Genomic DNA, 15499 nt, shown 5'->3' with positions numbered 1-15499 from the left:
CATCTGCAGCCAGCCCTGTAAGTAGGCTCTTCAATGTGCAGGGAAAAACCTGGGGGTTGGTGGCAGAACTGGCACTCTGGCCATCATAAAAAACCTCACACTGGTTCTGAGGTGTCACCCATTGCATGGTTACACTCGGTTCCCAATCTGGGATACAGAGTTGGCTTGTCATGTGGTGGTGGTGGGTGCAGCAATGTGCTGTATCAGCGCCTGCTCCTAGCCTCTCTCTCTGGCCATCAATAGTTTCTTCTAATATTACCACACATCAACCAAACCTGGTGTCACATTACACAACTTTATGTCAAAGGGGATATTAAACTTGATGACTGCAGTTGCTGATCTTGTCGTCTGAGCACGTCATATTACTTGACTAACAATCACAGGGTATTTCAAATTATATGACTGCATATTGACTTTTCTGCATATTCACATATTCCCTAAGTATTGGCTGTCAGAAAAGAGGTGGGCTTGTGATACTATATAAATAAAAAAAGAATGTAGAGAAAAGCCAAGCAAAATGACACCTTTTATTGGCTAACTAAAAAGATTACAATATGCAAGCTTTCGAGGCAACTCAGGCCCCTTCTTCAGGTGAGATGTAATTTACAAAATTTACATCTTGCCTGAAGAAGGGTCCTGAGTTGCCTCGAAAGCTTGCATATTGTAATCCTTTTAGTTAGCCAATAAAAGGTGTTATTTTGCTTGGCTTTTCTCTACATTCATAATGGCTAACACGGTACAACGCCCTAGTACTACAAATAAAAAAGAATAAAAGGGCAGAAAACTTTTATTCTCCCCCCTCCCCCCCAATTCTGTAGTGGTATCTGAAACAAAGACAGACAACTCTCTGTTTTGCTGTCATGTCCAAAACACTTCCATTTCTTTTACACTGTACCGACATTATATGCATTGTACTTCCTTGTGACTGCTTATTGGCTGTCAGCGGTCACAGGCACACAAGTCCAATGCTACGGCTTAACGTAAACTTCCACTCTCTGATTTTGTTGGTGGCAAGTAACAGAATGGCTGGATTTAGTCGCTGAGTATGGTGGTTACACAACCGATGATCATGGGAGTGTGCAGCACCTCCTTGTGATTATATCAATTAAATCAGAAAAATCGCTAACAAACTTGTGTAATGCGACATGCCTTTAAGTATGCTCTTGTTATACTGCCAGGTGAACATCTAGCTTAAATAATGACTACAACCTTTTACTTCTTGTGCTGTACCTTAGATTGTGTACTCCTTTGCCTTATTTGACACTTTCTTACAAACTCTTAAATGCATCCTGTATATAAAATATGCACATTGTGGAAGATCAGCCCCGACACAGGCTGATACCGAGACACAAGTCCAATAAGCACACACGTATTTAATTCCTCTTCTTCCAATAGCATTGCACACAGTGCACAAACCACCCACAAATTCTCAGACCTTTTGTTCTCTGTCTTCTTCAGCCACCTCCGCTCCTCTCTTTGGAAGCTTAGTCCTTCTCCTCCTCCTCCCGACCCAGGCTTCATGAACAGAGTGAGGTGGCCTCTTTTATATTGAACCCGGATGTGCTGCAGGTGCTCCCCGATGATCTTCCTGGTGTGGCGGAAATGCTGCATGGGCACCCGGAAGCACTCCAGTTATGCCCAGATGCTCTTCCGGCTGCATTCCAGGACTTCGGAATTGTCCAGGCGCCCCTGGCGATGACCATGGGTACCAGTAGGGTTGAGCTTCCAAGCCCGTGGTCCCAATGGAATCCAAGGGGGCCGCCCTCTCGTGTTCCGGGGGAGGTATGGTCCCAAATATATCCTCTCCCCTGATCCTTCCATCCCATAGGGCGTCCTGGTGGGGCAAAGGCCCCGGTCGTCTGCCACAACATATAATTTTGCATCTGCTAGACCCACCAATAAAAAGATACATAACACAACATAGACTTCATATCCACTTCCAATGATAAAGTACAGAATTCAGACAGTCTTACCAGGAGATGACTACCATCTGGCGACTTCCCAGCATAAAGCATGGTTGTTGGAGTCAGACGAACTGAAAGCTGCAAAAGATACAACATGCAATTTTTATAATGCTCAGCAGTTGACTTATAAATATATGGCAGTAAACATATTGCCAGGAATGCATGCATAACCAGTGAATGCCAAAGACACAACCAGTTAAAAGGTAAGACGTTTTAAAACACGCAATGTGCTGCCAATTCTTCAATTACGTATTTGGAGCTCTAAGCCTAAAGTATTGATTGGTTTACTCATCCCAACTGTCTCAGACTTTAATGAGCACATTTGAAGGCAACAAGTGTAGTAACTACACTTATGGAATTAACATTTCGAGATAGCACAAATAAAATAAATATTCGATCAAAATCCATGAGCTAGCTATCTAGCTAGATACAGTGCATCCGGAAAGTATTCAAAGTGCATCACTTTTTCCACATTTTGTTATGTTACAGCCTTATTCCAAAATGGATTAAATTCATTTTTTTCCTCAGAATTCTACACACAACACCCCATAATGACAACGTAAAAAAAAGTTTACTTGGTTTTTGCAAATTTATTAAAAATAAAAAAACTATTTATTTCAACCAAAAAAAAAAAAAAAACTGTTTATAAGAAATACGGAAATACCAAAATGTCAACATAATCACAGTCAGAAAGGTAAGTCTAATGTCCACTGCTATACTGCTGAATATTTAGCATATATGCTTCATGTGAGAATTATTGAAATGGTCACAACACACATAGGAACGGTTCAGGCAGATGTTGAAAGATTTGTCATTTTTTTTCATTGCTCGCGCGTGAGATGGTAAAAATGGCAGTGTCTGACCCACATGATCGACACCACCCATTGTGTTATTGTAGGATACCACCGTACAAGGCTTAGTGACTTCCACATTTACTCTGACACGGACATTGATAGTTGCTGCATGGGGCTTTACAGGTACAAATTCAGCAGAAACCCCCGGCCTTTTTTAATTGTTTGGTCAAAGCATTCAAACTCAGGAAGTTGAGTCTGTAAGGTAACAGTACTAATAACCACTGAGGCACCATACTATACTGGGGGAGGGGGGGATTGTTAATTTACAGTAATCCCTCCTCCATCGCGGGGGTTGCGTTCCAGAGCCACCCGTGAAATAAGAAAATCCGCGAAGTAGAAACCATATGTTTATATGGTTATTTTTATATTGTCATGCTTGGGTCAAAGATTTGCGCAGAAACACAGGAGGTTGTAGAGAGACAGGAACGTTATTCAAACACTGCAAACAAACATTTGTCTCTTTTTCAAAAGTTTAAACTGTGCTCCATGACAAGACAGAGATGACAGTTCCATCTCACAATTAAAAGAATGCAAACATATCTTCCTCTTCAAAGGAGTGCGCGTCAGGAGCAGAGATTGTCAGAAAGAGAGAGGAAAGCAAACAAATCAATAGGGCTGTTTGGCTTTTAAGTATGCGAAGCTCCGCGGCACAAAGCTGTTGAAGGCGGCAACTCACACCCCATCGTCAGGAGCAGAGAGAGAGAGAGAGAGAGAGAGAGACAGAGAAAAACAAACAAGCAAAAATCAATACGTGCCCTTCGAGCTTTTAAGTATGCGAAGCACCATGCAGCATGTCGCTTCACGAAGCAGCTGCACAGAAGGTAGCAACGTGAAGATAATCTTTCAGCATTTTTAGACGAGTGTCCGTATCGTCTAGGTGTGCGAACAGCCCCCCTGCTCAATACCCCTACGTCAGGATCAGAGAAAGTCAGCACAAGAGAGAGAGAGAGAAAAGTAAGTTGGGTAGCTTCTCAGCCATCTGCCAATAGCGTCCCTTGTATGAAATCAACTGGGCAAACCAACTGAGGAAGCATGTACCAGAAATGAAAAGACCCATTGTCCGCAGAAATCCGTGAACCAGCAAAAAATCCGCGATATATATTTAAATATGCTTACATATAAAATCCGCGATGGAGTGAAGCCGCGAAAGGCGAAGCGCGATATAGCGAGGGATTACTGTATACAGTTTTTACTCATGTACCACGCGCACCCTAATTTTTACAAAGAAAATCGCGAAAACAACGAAAAATGTACAACTCGCGTTGTGATTGTATAGGAAGCGTTTAGGGCACGTTTTCTGCGAAATGCCCTTCTGTTTTTGTTGCATGACGAAAGTTTTTCTTTCTTCCGTTGCGAGAGACAGAGAAAGAGAGAATACGAGCGAGCGAGCCCAAGCAGAAGAAGTAAACATTACAGAAAAAAAATTCCTCGTGTATGACGCGCACCTGATTTTCTAATGCTAATTTTCGGGGAAAAATGTGCGCGTGGTACACGCGTAAATACGGTATTAAAAAAAAGGAGATTAATCTGACATTTGGTTAATTAATGTCCGTCAACATCACTTGCAGTAACCCTAACCCAAACACAAGGGTTAATTCATAAAGATGCCACGATACAGAGAAAAACACAAAGAAAGTAGACAGAAGTTAACATAACTAGCCAAACAAACACAATTATCATTCTAAGATTTTATTATACTCAACAGTATGCATGCAGTCTGAGCAAGACTTACAAAGAGTAATACTAAATGCATAAAACAAAATGAATCTATGTGAAAACTGAGGGTGGGATTGTCTTATCACTCCCTGCTTTCCAGTTAAGGTGAAGTCCTTAGCAGTCTTTTTAACAAAAAAATTGAGAACACAGTCAAGTACATGCAATGCAGAGGTCAGCTTTTACAAATCAACTGTAGCACATATCTTGCTCACCTCCACACGGTGGTTCTATTCTCCACCCTGAGGAACCTCTGAAACTGCTGGAGATGACCCAAGGCAGCGACCCAAAAACAGTCGTCTGGCAAAGCCAAGACCAAACGTTACCTCCATTGCACAAGCACCTTTACCAAAGGTTAATAACATTTATGTTGTTATCTACTTATTAAAACTTGTCAGATTCCATCCATCCATCCATCCATTGTCTCCCGCTTATCCGAGGTCGGGTCGCGGGGGCAGCAGCTTGAGTAGAGATGCCCAGACTTCCCTCTCCCCGGCCACTTCTTCTAGCTCTTCCGGGAGAATCCCAAGGCGTTCCCAGGCCAGTTGAGAGACATAGTCCCTCCAGCGTGTCCTGGGTCTTCCCCGGGGCCTCCTCCCGGTTGGACGTGCCCGGAACACCTCACCAGGGAGGCGTCCAGGAGGCATCCTGATCAGATGCCCGAGCCACCTCATCTGACTCCTCTCGATGCGGAGGAGCAGCGGCTCTACTCTGAGCCCCTCCCGGATGACTGAGCTTCTCACCCTATCTTTAAGGGAAAGCCCAGACCCCCTGCGGAGGAAACTCATTTCAGCCGCTTGTATTCGCGATCTCGTTCTTTCGGTCACTACCCATAGCTCATGACCATAGGTGAGGGTAGGAACATAGATCGACTGGTAAATTGAGAGCTTCGCCTTGCGGCTCAGCTCCTTTTTCACCACGACAGACCGATGCAACGCCCGTATTACTGCGGATGCCGCACCGATCCGCCTGTCGATCTCACGCTCCATTCTTCCCTCACTCGTGAACAAGACCCCGAGATACTTGAACTCCTCCACTTGGGGCAGGATCTCGCTACCAACCCTGAGAGGGCACTCCACCCTTTTCCGGTTGAGGACCATGGTCTCGGATTTGGAGGTGCTGATTCTCATCCCAGCCGCTTCACACTCGGCTGCGAACCGATCCAGAGAGAGCTGAAGATCACGGCCTGATGAAGCAAACAGGACAACATCATCTGCAAAAAGCAGTGACCCAATCCTGAGCCCACCAAACCGGACCCCCTCAACACCCTGGCTGCACCTAGAAATTCTGTCCATAAAAGTTATGAACAGAATCGGTGACAAAGGGCAGCCCTGGCGGAGTCCAACTCTCACTGGAAACGGGTTCGACTTACTGCCGGCAATGCGGACCAAGCTCTGGCACTGATCGTACAGGGACTGAACAGCCCTTATCAGGGGGGGCCGGTACCCCATACTCTCGGAGTACCCCCCACAGGATTCCCCGAGGGACACGGTCGAATGCCTTTTCTAAGTCCACAAAACACATGTAGACTGGTTGGGCAAACTCCCATGCACCCTCCAGGACCCTGCTAAGGGTATAGAGCTGGTCCACTGTTCCGCGACCAGGACGAAAACCACACTGTTCCTCCTGAATCCGAGGCTCGACTATCCGACGGACCCTCCTCTCCAGGACCCCTGAATAGACTTTTCCAGGGAGGCTGAGGAGTGTGATCCCTCTGTAGTTGGAACACACCCTCCGATCCCCCTTCTTAAAGAGGGGGACCACCACCCCGGTCTGCCAATCCAGAGGCACTGTCCCTGATGTCCATGCGATGTTGCAGAGGCGTGTCAGCCAAGACAGTCCTACAACATCCAGAGCCTTGAGGAACTCCGGGCGTATCTCATCCACCCCCGGGGCCCTGCCACCAAGGAGTTTTTTGACCACCTCGGTGACCTCAGTCCCAGAGATGGGGGAGCCCACCTCTGAGTCCCCAGGCTCTGCTTCCTCATTGGAAGGCATGTTAATGGGATTGAGGAGGTCTTCGAAGTATTCCCCCCACCGACCCACAACGTCCCGAGTCGAGGTCAGCAGCGCACCATCCCCACCATATACAGTGTTGACACTGCACTGCTTCCCCTTCCTGAGACGCCGGATGGTGGACCAGAATCTCCTTGAAGCCGTCCGAAAGTCATTCTCCATGGCCTCCCCAAACTCCTCCCACGCCCGAGTTTTTGCCTCAGCAACCACCAAAGCCGCATTCCGCTTGGCCTGCCGGTACCTATCAGCTGCCTCCGGGGTCCCACAGGACAAAAGGGTCCCGTAGGACTCCTTCTTCAGCTTGACGGCATCCTTCACCGCCGGTGTCCACCAGCGGGTTCGGGGATTGCCGCCACGACAGGCACCGACCACCTTACGGCCACAGCTCCGGTCAGCTGCCTCAACAATAGAGGCACGGAACATGGCCCATTCGGACTCAATGTCCCCCACCTCCCTCGGGATGTGGTCGAAGTTCTGCCGGAGGTGGGAGTTGAAGCTACTTCTGACAGGGGGCTCTGCCAGACGTTCCCAGCAGACCCTCACAACACGTTTGGGCCTACCACGCCTGACCGGCATCCTCCCCCACCATCGAAGCCAACTCACCACCAGGTGGTGATCAGTTGACAGCTCCGCCCCTCTCTTCACCCGAGTGTCCAAGACATGTGGCCGCAAGTCCGACGACACGACCACAAAGTCGATCATCGAACTGAGGCCTAGGGTGTCCTGGTGCCAAGTGCACATATGAACACCCCTATGCTTGAACATGGTGTTCGTTATGGACAATCCGTGATGAGCACAGAAGTCCAATAACAAAACACCGCTCGGGTTCAGATCAGGGGGGCCATTCCTCCCAATCACGCCCTTCCAGGTCTCACTGTAGTTGCCCACGTGAGCATTGAAGTCTCCCAGCAGAACGAGGGAGTCCCCAGAAGGTATGCCCTCTAGCACCCCCTCCAGGGACTCCAAAAAGGGTGGGTACTCCGAACTGCTGTTCGGTGCATACGCACAAACAACAGTTAGGACCCGTCCCCCCACCCGAAGGCGAAGGGAGGCTACCCTCTCGTCCACCGGGGTAAACCCCAATGTACAGGCTCCAAGTTGGGGGGCAATAAGTATACCCACACCTGCTCGGCGCCTCTCACCGGGGGGCAACTCCAGAGTGGTAGAGAGTCCAGCCCCTCTCAAGGAGATTGGTTCCAGAGTCCAAGCTGTGCGTCGAGGTGAGCCCGACTATATCTAGCCGGAACCTCTCAACTTCGCGCACTAGCTCAGGCTCCTTCCCCTTCAGAGAGGTGACATTCCACGTCCCAAGAGCCAGTTTCTGTAGCCGAGGATCGGACCGCCGAGGTCCCCGCCTTCGGCCACCACCCAACTCACACTGCACCCAACCTCCTTGGCCCCTCCCATAGGTGGTGAGCCCATGGGAAGGGGGACCCACGTTGCCTCTTCGGGCTGTGCCCGGCCGAGCCCCATGGGTGCAGGCCCGGCCACCAGGCGCTCGCCATCGAGCCCCACCTCCAGGCCTGGCTCCAGAGTGGGGCCCCGGTGACCCGCGTCCGGGCAAGGGAAAACGCAGTCCAAAATGGTTTTTCTTCATAGGAGGTTTGTTTAACCGCTCTTTGTCTCATCCCTCACCTAGGACCAGTTTGCCTTGGGTGGCCCTACCAGGGGCATAAAGCCCCGGACAACAGAGCTCCTAGGATCATTGGGACACGCAAACCCCTCCACCACGATAAGGTGACGGTTAAAGGAGGGGATCTTACTACCAGGAACACACCTTTATATAAAGCTTTAAAAACTGGACTGGTCAAATAAATCAATCATCCTTAGCATCAATTAGTTAATGGATAAAAACTTGTACTGCACACATCAATATTAAAAATGTTCGCAATGATGCAGTTATAAAAACGAACATGCCCTTTAACTCTTTCAGGACTGATGTTGACTTCTGTCAAAATTCAGGGGTAGATGATGGTAATTGGCTGTAAACTGTGACAAAACTCACCCTTATGTTTTAGTTTGACTCTGCTTTGCTTGAAGGAAAGTTACATAGCTTTGTTGATTGGATCTTGATTCCCACCACGTGCATGAGTAGTGAAGAGCAAACAGCCTCTAAAATGGCAGAGACATCTGGCGAGACTAAAGCAAATGTGCAACACAAAATACTCCATGGACGTTTTATGTACTATTGCTGAATCGGACTAGACTTTTCGGACTCTGAGTTTGATGCAAGTGATCTGAAGATGGAAAGCATCAGCCTATCGGTCCCCAGCTAATTGTGGTGCTGAACACTTTCATGTAGCTGATGCGCCTACAGCAGCGATCGCCTAGGAGGACCACCACTTATGATGACAAGAGGTACAAACCATATTGTGTCACACTGCAACTGTCGCTGTCACCCACCTGCTGTGCGAAGACAGAGGGGTAGCCGGCCTACTGTGCATTCCTGCTGCCCATCAAGCTGCCCCTGCGCAGCCACTGATGCCAGAGATGCCGAACAGGCACCAACAGCAGCCACAGCAAGTAGCAACAGACATTTTATGTTGATTTATGTATGAAAGCAGTGCCCTGGGTGCTTTTCAGAAAACTGAGTTCTTTGGAAACAGTTAATTGGTTGTGCATGCGTACATTTTGTACAAATGCTCAACAATACAATTTACATAAAATATTTAAAACACTGTATGATGTTTGTATTAGGACAAGTCGTTCATTTGGTTCGATTTGCATATATATGTGTATATATGGCCTGAAGCAGTGTGTGACAGAAAAATATTTACAGTGAGTGCAAACTTTTTTTGGATAGCTTTTCTTTGTATATTTCTCATACAAAAACAGACCTGGCACAAAATCTACAATTGGTTCTTGACTTCAACTCATCATGGATAATGATAATGGAACGGAATCAGGTTCCCCAAACTCCTAAACTAGATTAAACAATAAAACAGCTGAATTTATCCAACTGAAATTGATATATATGAATTTTCCTACTTATGCAAGTTAACTAATAACTGGCACCCCAGTGCTGCAGTGTTTAACGGTGCTACCTTACACATTCTTCACCCTGTGATTATAAATCCTGTAGGTGCCTTGCAAAAGCTTTGCCCCTAATGCTGCCAGGAGTTTTCAGCCACCTTGAATTGGACTAAGAAACCTTGAAACTGCTATATTAATAAGTGGGAACAAAAACCTAATCTGACAAGATGATGAACTTTACATACTCTTGTAGCTAAATTGTCAGACTCTGGTTTAATTAATTTCATCAAGCAGTGTAATGAAATCTTCCTTAGCTTTATGTTTGTGAAATGAATCAATGAATTATTTACTCATCAAGCCATTACACAGTGAAATGCACCTGCCCTTGCAGCATTTGCTACAGCAGAGACCATGTCCTATGGCTGGGCTTTACCGTTCTTTAATTTCCCAAGGTGATTTTATTAAGGAAAGGCTTAAAGAAATCTCTCCAATCAGTAGTTTTTGTTTACTTCAAATAAGCTGCAGAATTCACCAAATCTAACATGTGACCTGCAAGTTAAACAATATAAAGTACTTTTCATATCGTGACTTCTCTCTTATCAACAGACTGCTTCACTAATGCGAAGGCCCATTAGACTGTGCCATGTGCCCAGTCTCTAACTTTAACCTGAAGACCTGAAATAGCTGATTCTTAACAAATGGCTCTTCTGAAGAGACAAGAATTGCTCCCTAAGATGCCAGCGTGTAATATTAACTATGAGTGCTCAGTCTGGACTCCTCTTTTAAGAATCTGCAGCTCATTTGTTTTTTTTTAATACTGTGAGGCAGCTTTGTACTATATACGATTTGAAAGCTTTCATATAAAGTGTTTAAAAATTACACCAACGTGTTTAATATATTTTTTTCTATTTGATCAATTGATCTTTACTGATCCCAAGTGTACCTACACCAACAGCAGCATAAAATAAAGTCATAACACAAAAGACATTAGAGATACTAATCAAAGCGAGAAGACCATTTTTCTCCTTTCTTTTAATTTAAAACTGCTAAATGTCTCCATACATTTCTGCACAAAGATACTGGGTTGTTAGTTTTCAATGTAATGCCAAAAAACTTTGCAGTCACCCTATAACAAAAAATGGAAGATGGAGGAAATCACTAGTTGTTATTTCTTAGAATTATAAGTATAATTATTAAAACTAAAGTAATGGGAGTCTAATTTTAAATGTTGTTGCAGACTTCAACATTTCTGAAGTGGCTGTTCATTTGGAAAAACCTTTTAAAAAAAATGTTAAATCACATCACTTTCTAAAAGTTAATTTTTAATTGCTTTACATTTTTTATATATATACACACACATTAAAAAAATCACAATTACTGTATCTACATATCCATACAACTAGAAAGCCATTTTCTCTTTTTGGACAATTACTCATTCTTCCATTATACGGAATGCCTCTCCAGTGACAATTCTTTCAGAGATCTAAAACATACAAGCAGCAAACCAGTAAAAAATGATACAACACTAGTCAACAGATCAAAAAGTCTCCTGGACCAAAATAGCTAATTTCCTCTAAATTAGACCATGAAATTGATTTTAGCTTTAGTTTTTGGATATACAGAGAAAATGTCCTGGGTATCTACAAGACCTGAAAACTACAAGGATAATGTTGCAAAGCGGCGCTCATCCTACCAGAAACAAGTCAGCAACATGTCTGAAAACTTTGCTTGTTTTAATCCAATTTAGACTTTCTCCTGAAAACTGTTGAGGCATTTCCACCAAAAAATCTCAGACACCAAGGAAAATGGAGTACTGCAACGTTTGCAGACTACTGGCAGACTGTGACAAGAGATTGCCCCTATGATGGCTACAAGCACCATGTGATGAAGAGGAGAACACTATATGCCTGGCCAAGGACTTTTCATAGTCATGAAAATATTCATTTTTACCCTAGTTTAGCAAAAATGCCTTACATACTTAAACTGTAAATTTTACGTATAATGATTGCTGTGCTGTAGCTAAAAATAAAAAATTACTTCATGTACATAAAACTACCAAAATCTTACTTGAATAAAAATATATATTTTTTTAACTAGAACAGAGTACTTTTTTGGTGCACTGTATATTAAATTTGTGAGGATCAGTGCACATGGATTGAGAAATAGGGATGGTGGTCATCATCTTTAACTCTTTGAGGGCTGAATAATTTTTCCATAAAGCTCAGTTTTCTGGAAAGCACACAAAGCAATGGTTTCACATATAAGTTAACATAAAACGTCTGTTGCTATGTGCTGTGCCTGCTGTTGGCGCATGTTTGGCATCTCTGACGGCAGTTGCTGCATGGGGGCACCTCGTTGGTCAACAGGAATGCACGGTATGCCAGATGCCCGGCTATCTTCACACAGCAGGTGGGTGGTGGTGGCGGTTGCAGTGTGACGCAATATGGTTTGAACCTCTTGTCATCATAAGTGGTGGTCCTCCCAGGCAAACCCTGCTGTGGGTGCATCAGCTACACAAAAGCATTCAGCACCACGATCAGCTGGGGACTGATTGAGATGATGCTGGTACCTCACTTTTGTTATTCAACAAAATTACGTAAAACGTCCATGGAGTATTTTGCTTTGCACATTCGCTTTGGTCTCTCGCCAGATGTCAGTGCCATTTTAGAGGTTGTTTGCTCTTCGCTACTCATGCACGCGTAGGGAATCGAGGTTAAATCAGCAAAGCTATGTAACTTTCCTTCTAGTGAAGAGAGTTGAACTAAAACAGAAGGGCGAATTTGCTTGCAGTTTATAGCTGATTACTGTCCTCTACTCCTGAATTTTGACAAAAGTCAACATCAGCACTGAAAGAGTTAAGTAATCTCAACGCTCTCTCCTCTCTGGGAAGTACCATGCCAGGGTTCTGGAAAGGAGGGTCTCGCTGTTGGTTGAACCTCAGATCCAGGAGCAAATTGAACCCCGACTACAAAACACTGAGCCAGCTTTTCATGCTTACAAGGATTCTGCAGGGTGGGAGTATGCCCAACCAGTCTACATGTGCTTTGTGAATTTGGTAAAGGCATACAGCCATGTACCTCAGTTGCCCTGTGGAGGGTGCATTGGGAGAATAGAGTACTACTGCAGATTGGTGTTGCAGATTACACAACACTTAATACACATTGCCAAAAGTAAGTCAGACTTGTTCCCGTTGGGTTTGGGACCCCGACTGGGCAGCCCTCTGTCACCTATTCTGTTCATAATTAGGCACAGCCAAGGAGTGGAGGGCACCCAGTCTGGTGACCACGGGATAACAGCTCTGCTTTTTGCAGATGATGTGGTCCTTCTGGCTTCATTAGGCCTTGACTTCAGAGGCACACAGGGGCAGTTTGCAGCCATGGATGAAGCGATTAGGGGGAAGGATGAGCACCTCCAAATCTGAGGTCATCGTTCTAGTCCAGAAAAGTGAAGAAGGGCGTGGGTAGTGTGTCACCTGGTGTCTATGGCATTCAACTATAAAGGCAAAGACTCCTTCAAAAAGAGTTACATGTCAAACAAATAAGGACAGAAATAAAATGTGCAGACGACTGATGAATGGATCTGTTACATCAATAACAACTTCTCTCTGGACTGAACACTATTTGTAGTTTTCCACGCCCTAGGCATACTTTTTAAACATTTAAAATCTCAATGTTCACCACATGGATTAAGAACAACACGTAGATGGGCGAAATACAAGTCGCATTTTTATATCTGCATACTTTTTAAACATTTAAAATCTCAATGATCACCACAAGGATTAAGAACAACACGTAGATGGGCGAAATACAAGTCGCATTTTTATATCTGCATCTTAAATCACCACAAGTCTACGCCACACTTATTTAAATAAGCAGTGGTTGTTTTATATGATGTTTTTCGTGCTGATAATAACACATCACTTCCATCATGTAGGAAAAAAGGAAATACAGCGGCGGAGAGGTAGCACCGTTTACGACTTGTGCGGAATGGCGAGTACACCCACCTTTTCAGCAGCTTGGTCGATGGCGGATTGATTGTAGAAGGAGGTGACAGTCTTGGAGCGTTCTCTCGCTAGCTCGTGATGGTCTGTAGCCGAGGTGGAGCGGAACCGTGGGCAAAAGAAGCCGCTGGTGGGAGCCCGGCCCGCGACTCTGGTCGCCGCCGTCAGCATCAGTCTGCAGGCCATGTGGCTGAAGCACGGAAATACAGGGAGAGATGGAGGCGATGCTAGCGAGGCGAGTGCAGGCTCTTCACAGTCGGCTCTGCATGGCCAGGCGCAGCAGCAGCAGTCGCATCCACGTTCAGTACATGAAGCGCATGGAGAGTCGGGACTAGGGTGCGGCGAGCGCAAACATACTGTACTGCACTTAAGGTAGAGAATTACAAAGAGATGGAACGACCGGAGATAATCTCGATGTACGTGCCGGCACCCAAAGCAATCCGCTCCCCATTCAGCGCACCGACACGCTGCAAATAAGACAAAGAAAGCTTAACAGCTCGCCGTTAGCATTACGACAGTCACTCTGTTTGTGCGTGTCAGGAGGCACAACAGGAACGACGCCAAAACAGGTGAGGACTGACGTCCTGGGCGGAACCTGCTGACGTAGAGGATTGTCACGTGCCAGGATCTCCCCGCCCCCAGAACGGAGAAGCCATCAATCATGTCTTATTCAACCAATCAACTGCTGGAATGCGGATGCTAACTGAAAACTTAGAGCGTCTCCTCACAACTGAAAAAAAAGTGCCAGGCAACTACATGGGCAAACAAGTCAAGTGACGTGCCAGTCATTCTAAAACCCGTTTAATACACTTCAGGGTCCTAGCCAGGGGCTTCACTGGTCGCAAGACAGGGTGCCAGTCCACCTCAGAGCCCACTTACAAGGGCACGAAAGGTTTCTGGCGCCCCATGAAAGATACTTTAATGAGAGAGACACCCAGTCCGCTCTCAGAGCGTGAATGATGCTCGTTCGACCGGCACGTAGGGTAATCAGAAATCCCGGTTTTTCATGGGGCAGTCCCGATTTCAGTAGTTGCGTCCCGTTTTTTTTTTTTTTGGACAATCCCGTTTTAATCACTGTGTCCCGATTGTCCCGAAATTTATTAAACAATGTGTCGTTTTCCTCCCTTTTAGCTGACCGAAACTAGAAAGAAGGAGCTGTGAAGATACTTGTGCCCCGGACCCGAAGTACTGTACTGTACATGTGTATTTTATTAAGGGTCACGATTCTCTAAACACGCACGTTAAGTCCAAGGGAGACACCCCGCTCTTCGATTTAACTTGCGCCTAGCCCACTAGCTCGATCAATGAGTTGTGTCCCGTTTTGGACTGGAACCATGAAAATCTAGTCAACCTATAATGCAAAGAACCATCCACATGTTTTCGCAAGAATAGCTAAAGGGTCCGTCCAGAATTTGTTGCAAGTTGTTAGGTTTTCGGATGGATTTTTAAACTTTCTGAGAGAATATGGACCGCCCAGAGTTTTTTAAATAAGAAAACGTAGGTAGAAAAGCACATTTTTTTCACTCAAGATCACCCACACATCGCATACCAGCTAGCACTGTGCCATGCAGTATTGCTTTAGTTACACGGTAAAATAACTTATTATTTACCAACTAGACCTATAATTATCAAGTACATTTTTTTCTTTTTGCTGGCGTGGCAGGAATACTTCTCGCGATTTGAGGTTTGCGAATTTTTTAACCAGCTTTTCGAGATCAACTTCTTAGTATTCAGTTAATAGAGAAGCCACGTCATTTAAACGCTCTCGAGACATGGAAGATTGGATACACGTTTTTGTAAGTTTCAACGTGGGGAAAAAATACTTTCTCCTGATGTTCCTGAAACAGATCATGTCAGCAATATGCGTAATTGTAATCACCAGTGAAACCAGTGAAAGCAGCAGCTCGAATAAACTCGTCAAATAGCTGTGTACCAGCCAGATTTGACTGTTTGCCATCTGTGAGTGCCAGCTCCAAGTC

At 45.4% G+C, this 15499-nt stretch overlaps 1 protein-coding gene across 1 annotated transcript in view; it reads right to left on the bottom strand.

Annotated features, from left to right (window-relative positions):
- Positions 1–14080, bottom strand: part of LOC114661823 (3-methyl-2-oxobutanoate dehydrogenase [lipoamide] kinase, mitochondrial-like) — a 28222-nt gene extending 14142 nt beyond the window's left edge. Inside the window, exons 1-2 of the mRNA XM_028815026.2 lie at positions 13524–14080; positions 1974–2042 (exon numbers count right to left, since the gene is read on the bottom strand). Of these exons, the coding sequence (XP_028670859.1) occupies positions 1974–2042; positions 13524–13706 (252 nt within the window). The 5' untranslated portion in view covers positions 13707–14080. The remainder of the gene's footprint in view (positions 1–1973; positions 2043–13523) is intronic.
- Between the last annotated feature and the right edge of the window lie 1419 nt (positions 14081–15499).

Source organism: Erpetoichthys calabaricus, chromosome 12 (genome assembly GCF_900747795.2).
Source record: "Erpetoichthys calabaricus chromosome 12, fErpCal1.3, whole genome shotgun sequence".
Taxonomy (NCBI): Eukaryota; Metazoa; Chordata; class Cladistia; order Polypteriformes; family Polypteridae; genus Erpetoichthys; species Erpetoichthys calabaricus.
The sequence above is the reverse complement of the archived record's forward strand: the minus strand, read 5'-3'. Positions and strand labels throughout refer to the sequence as shown.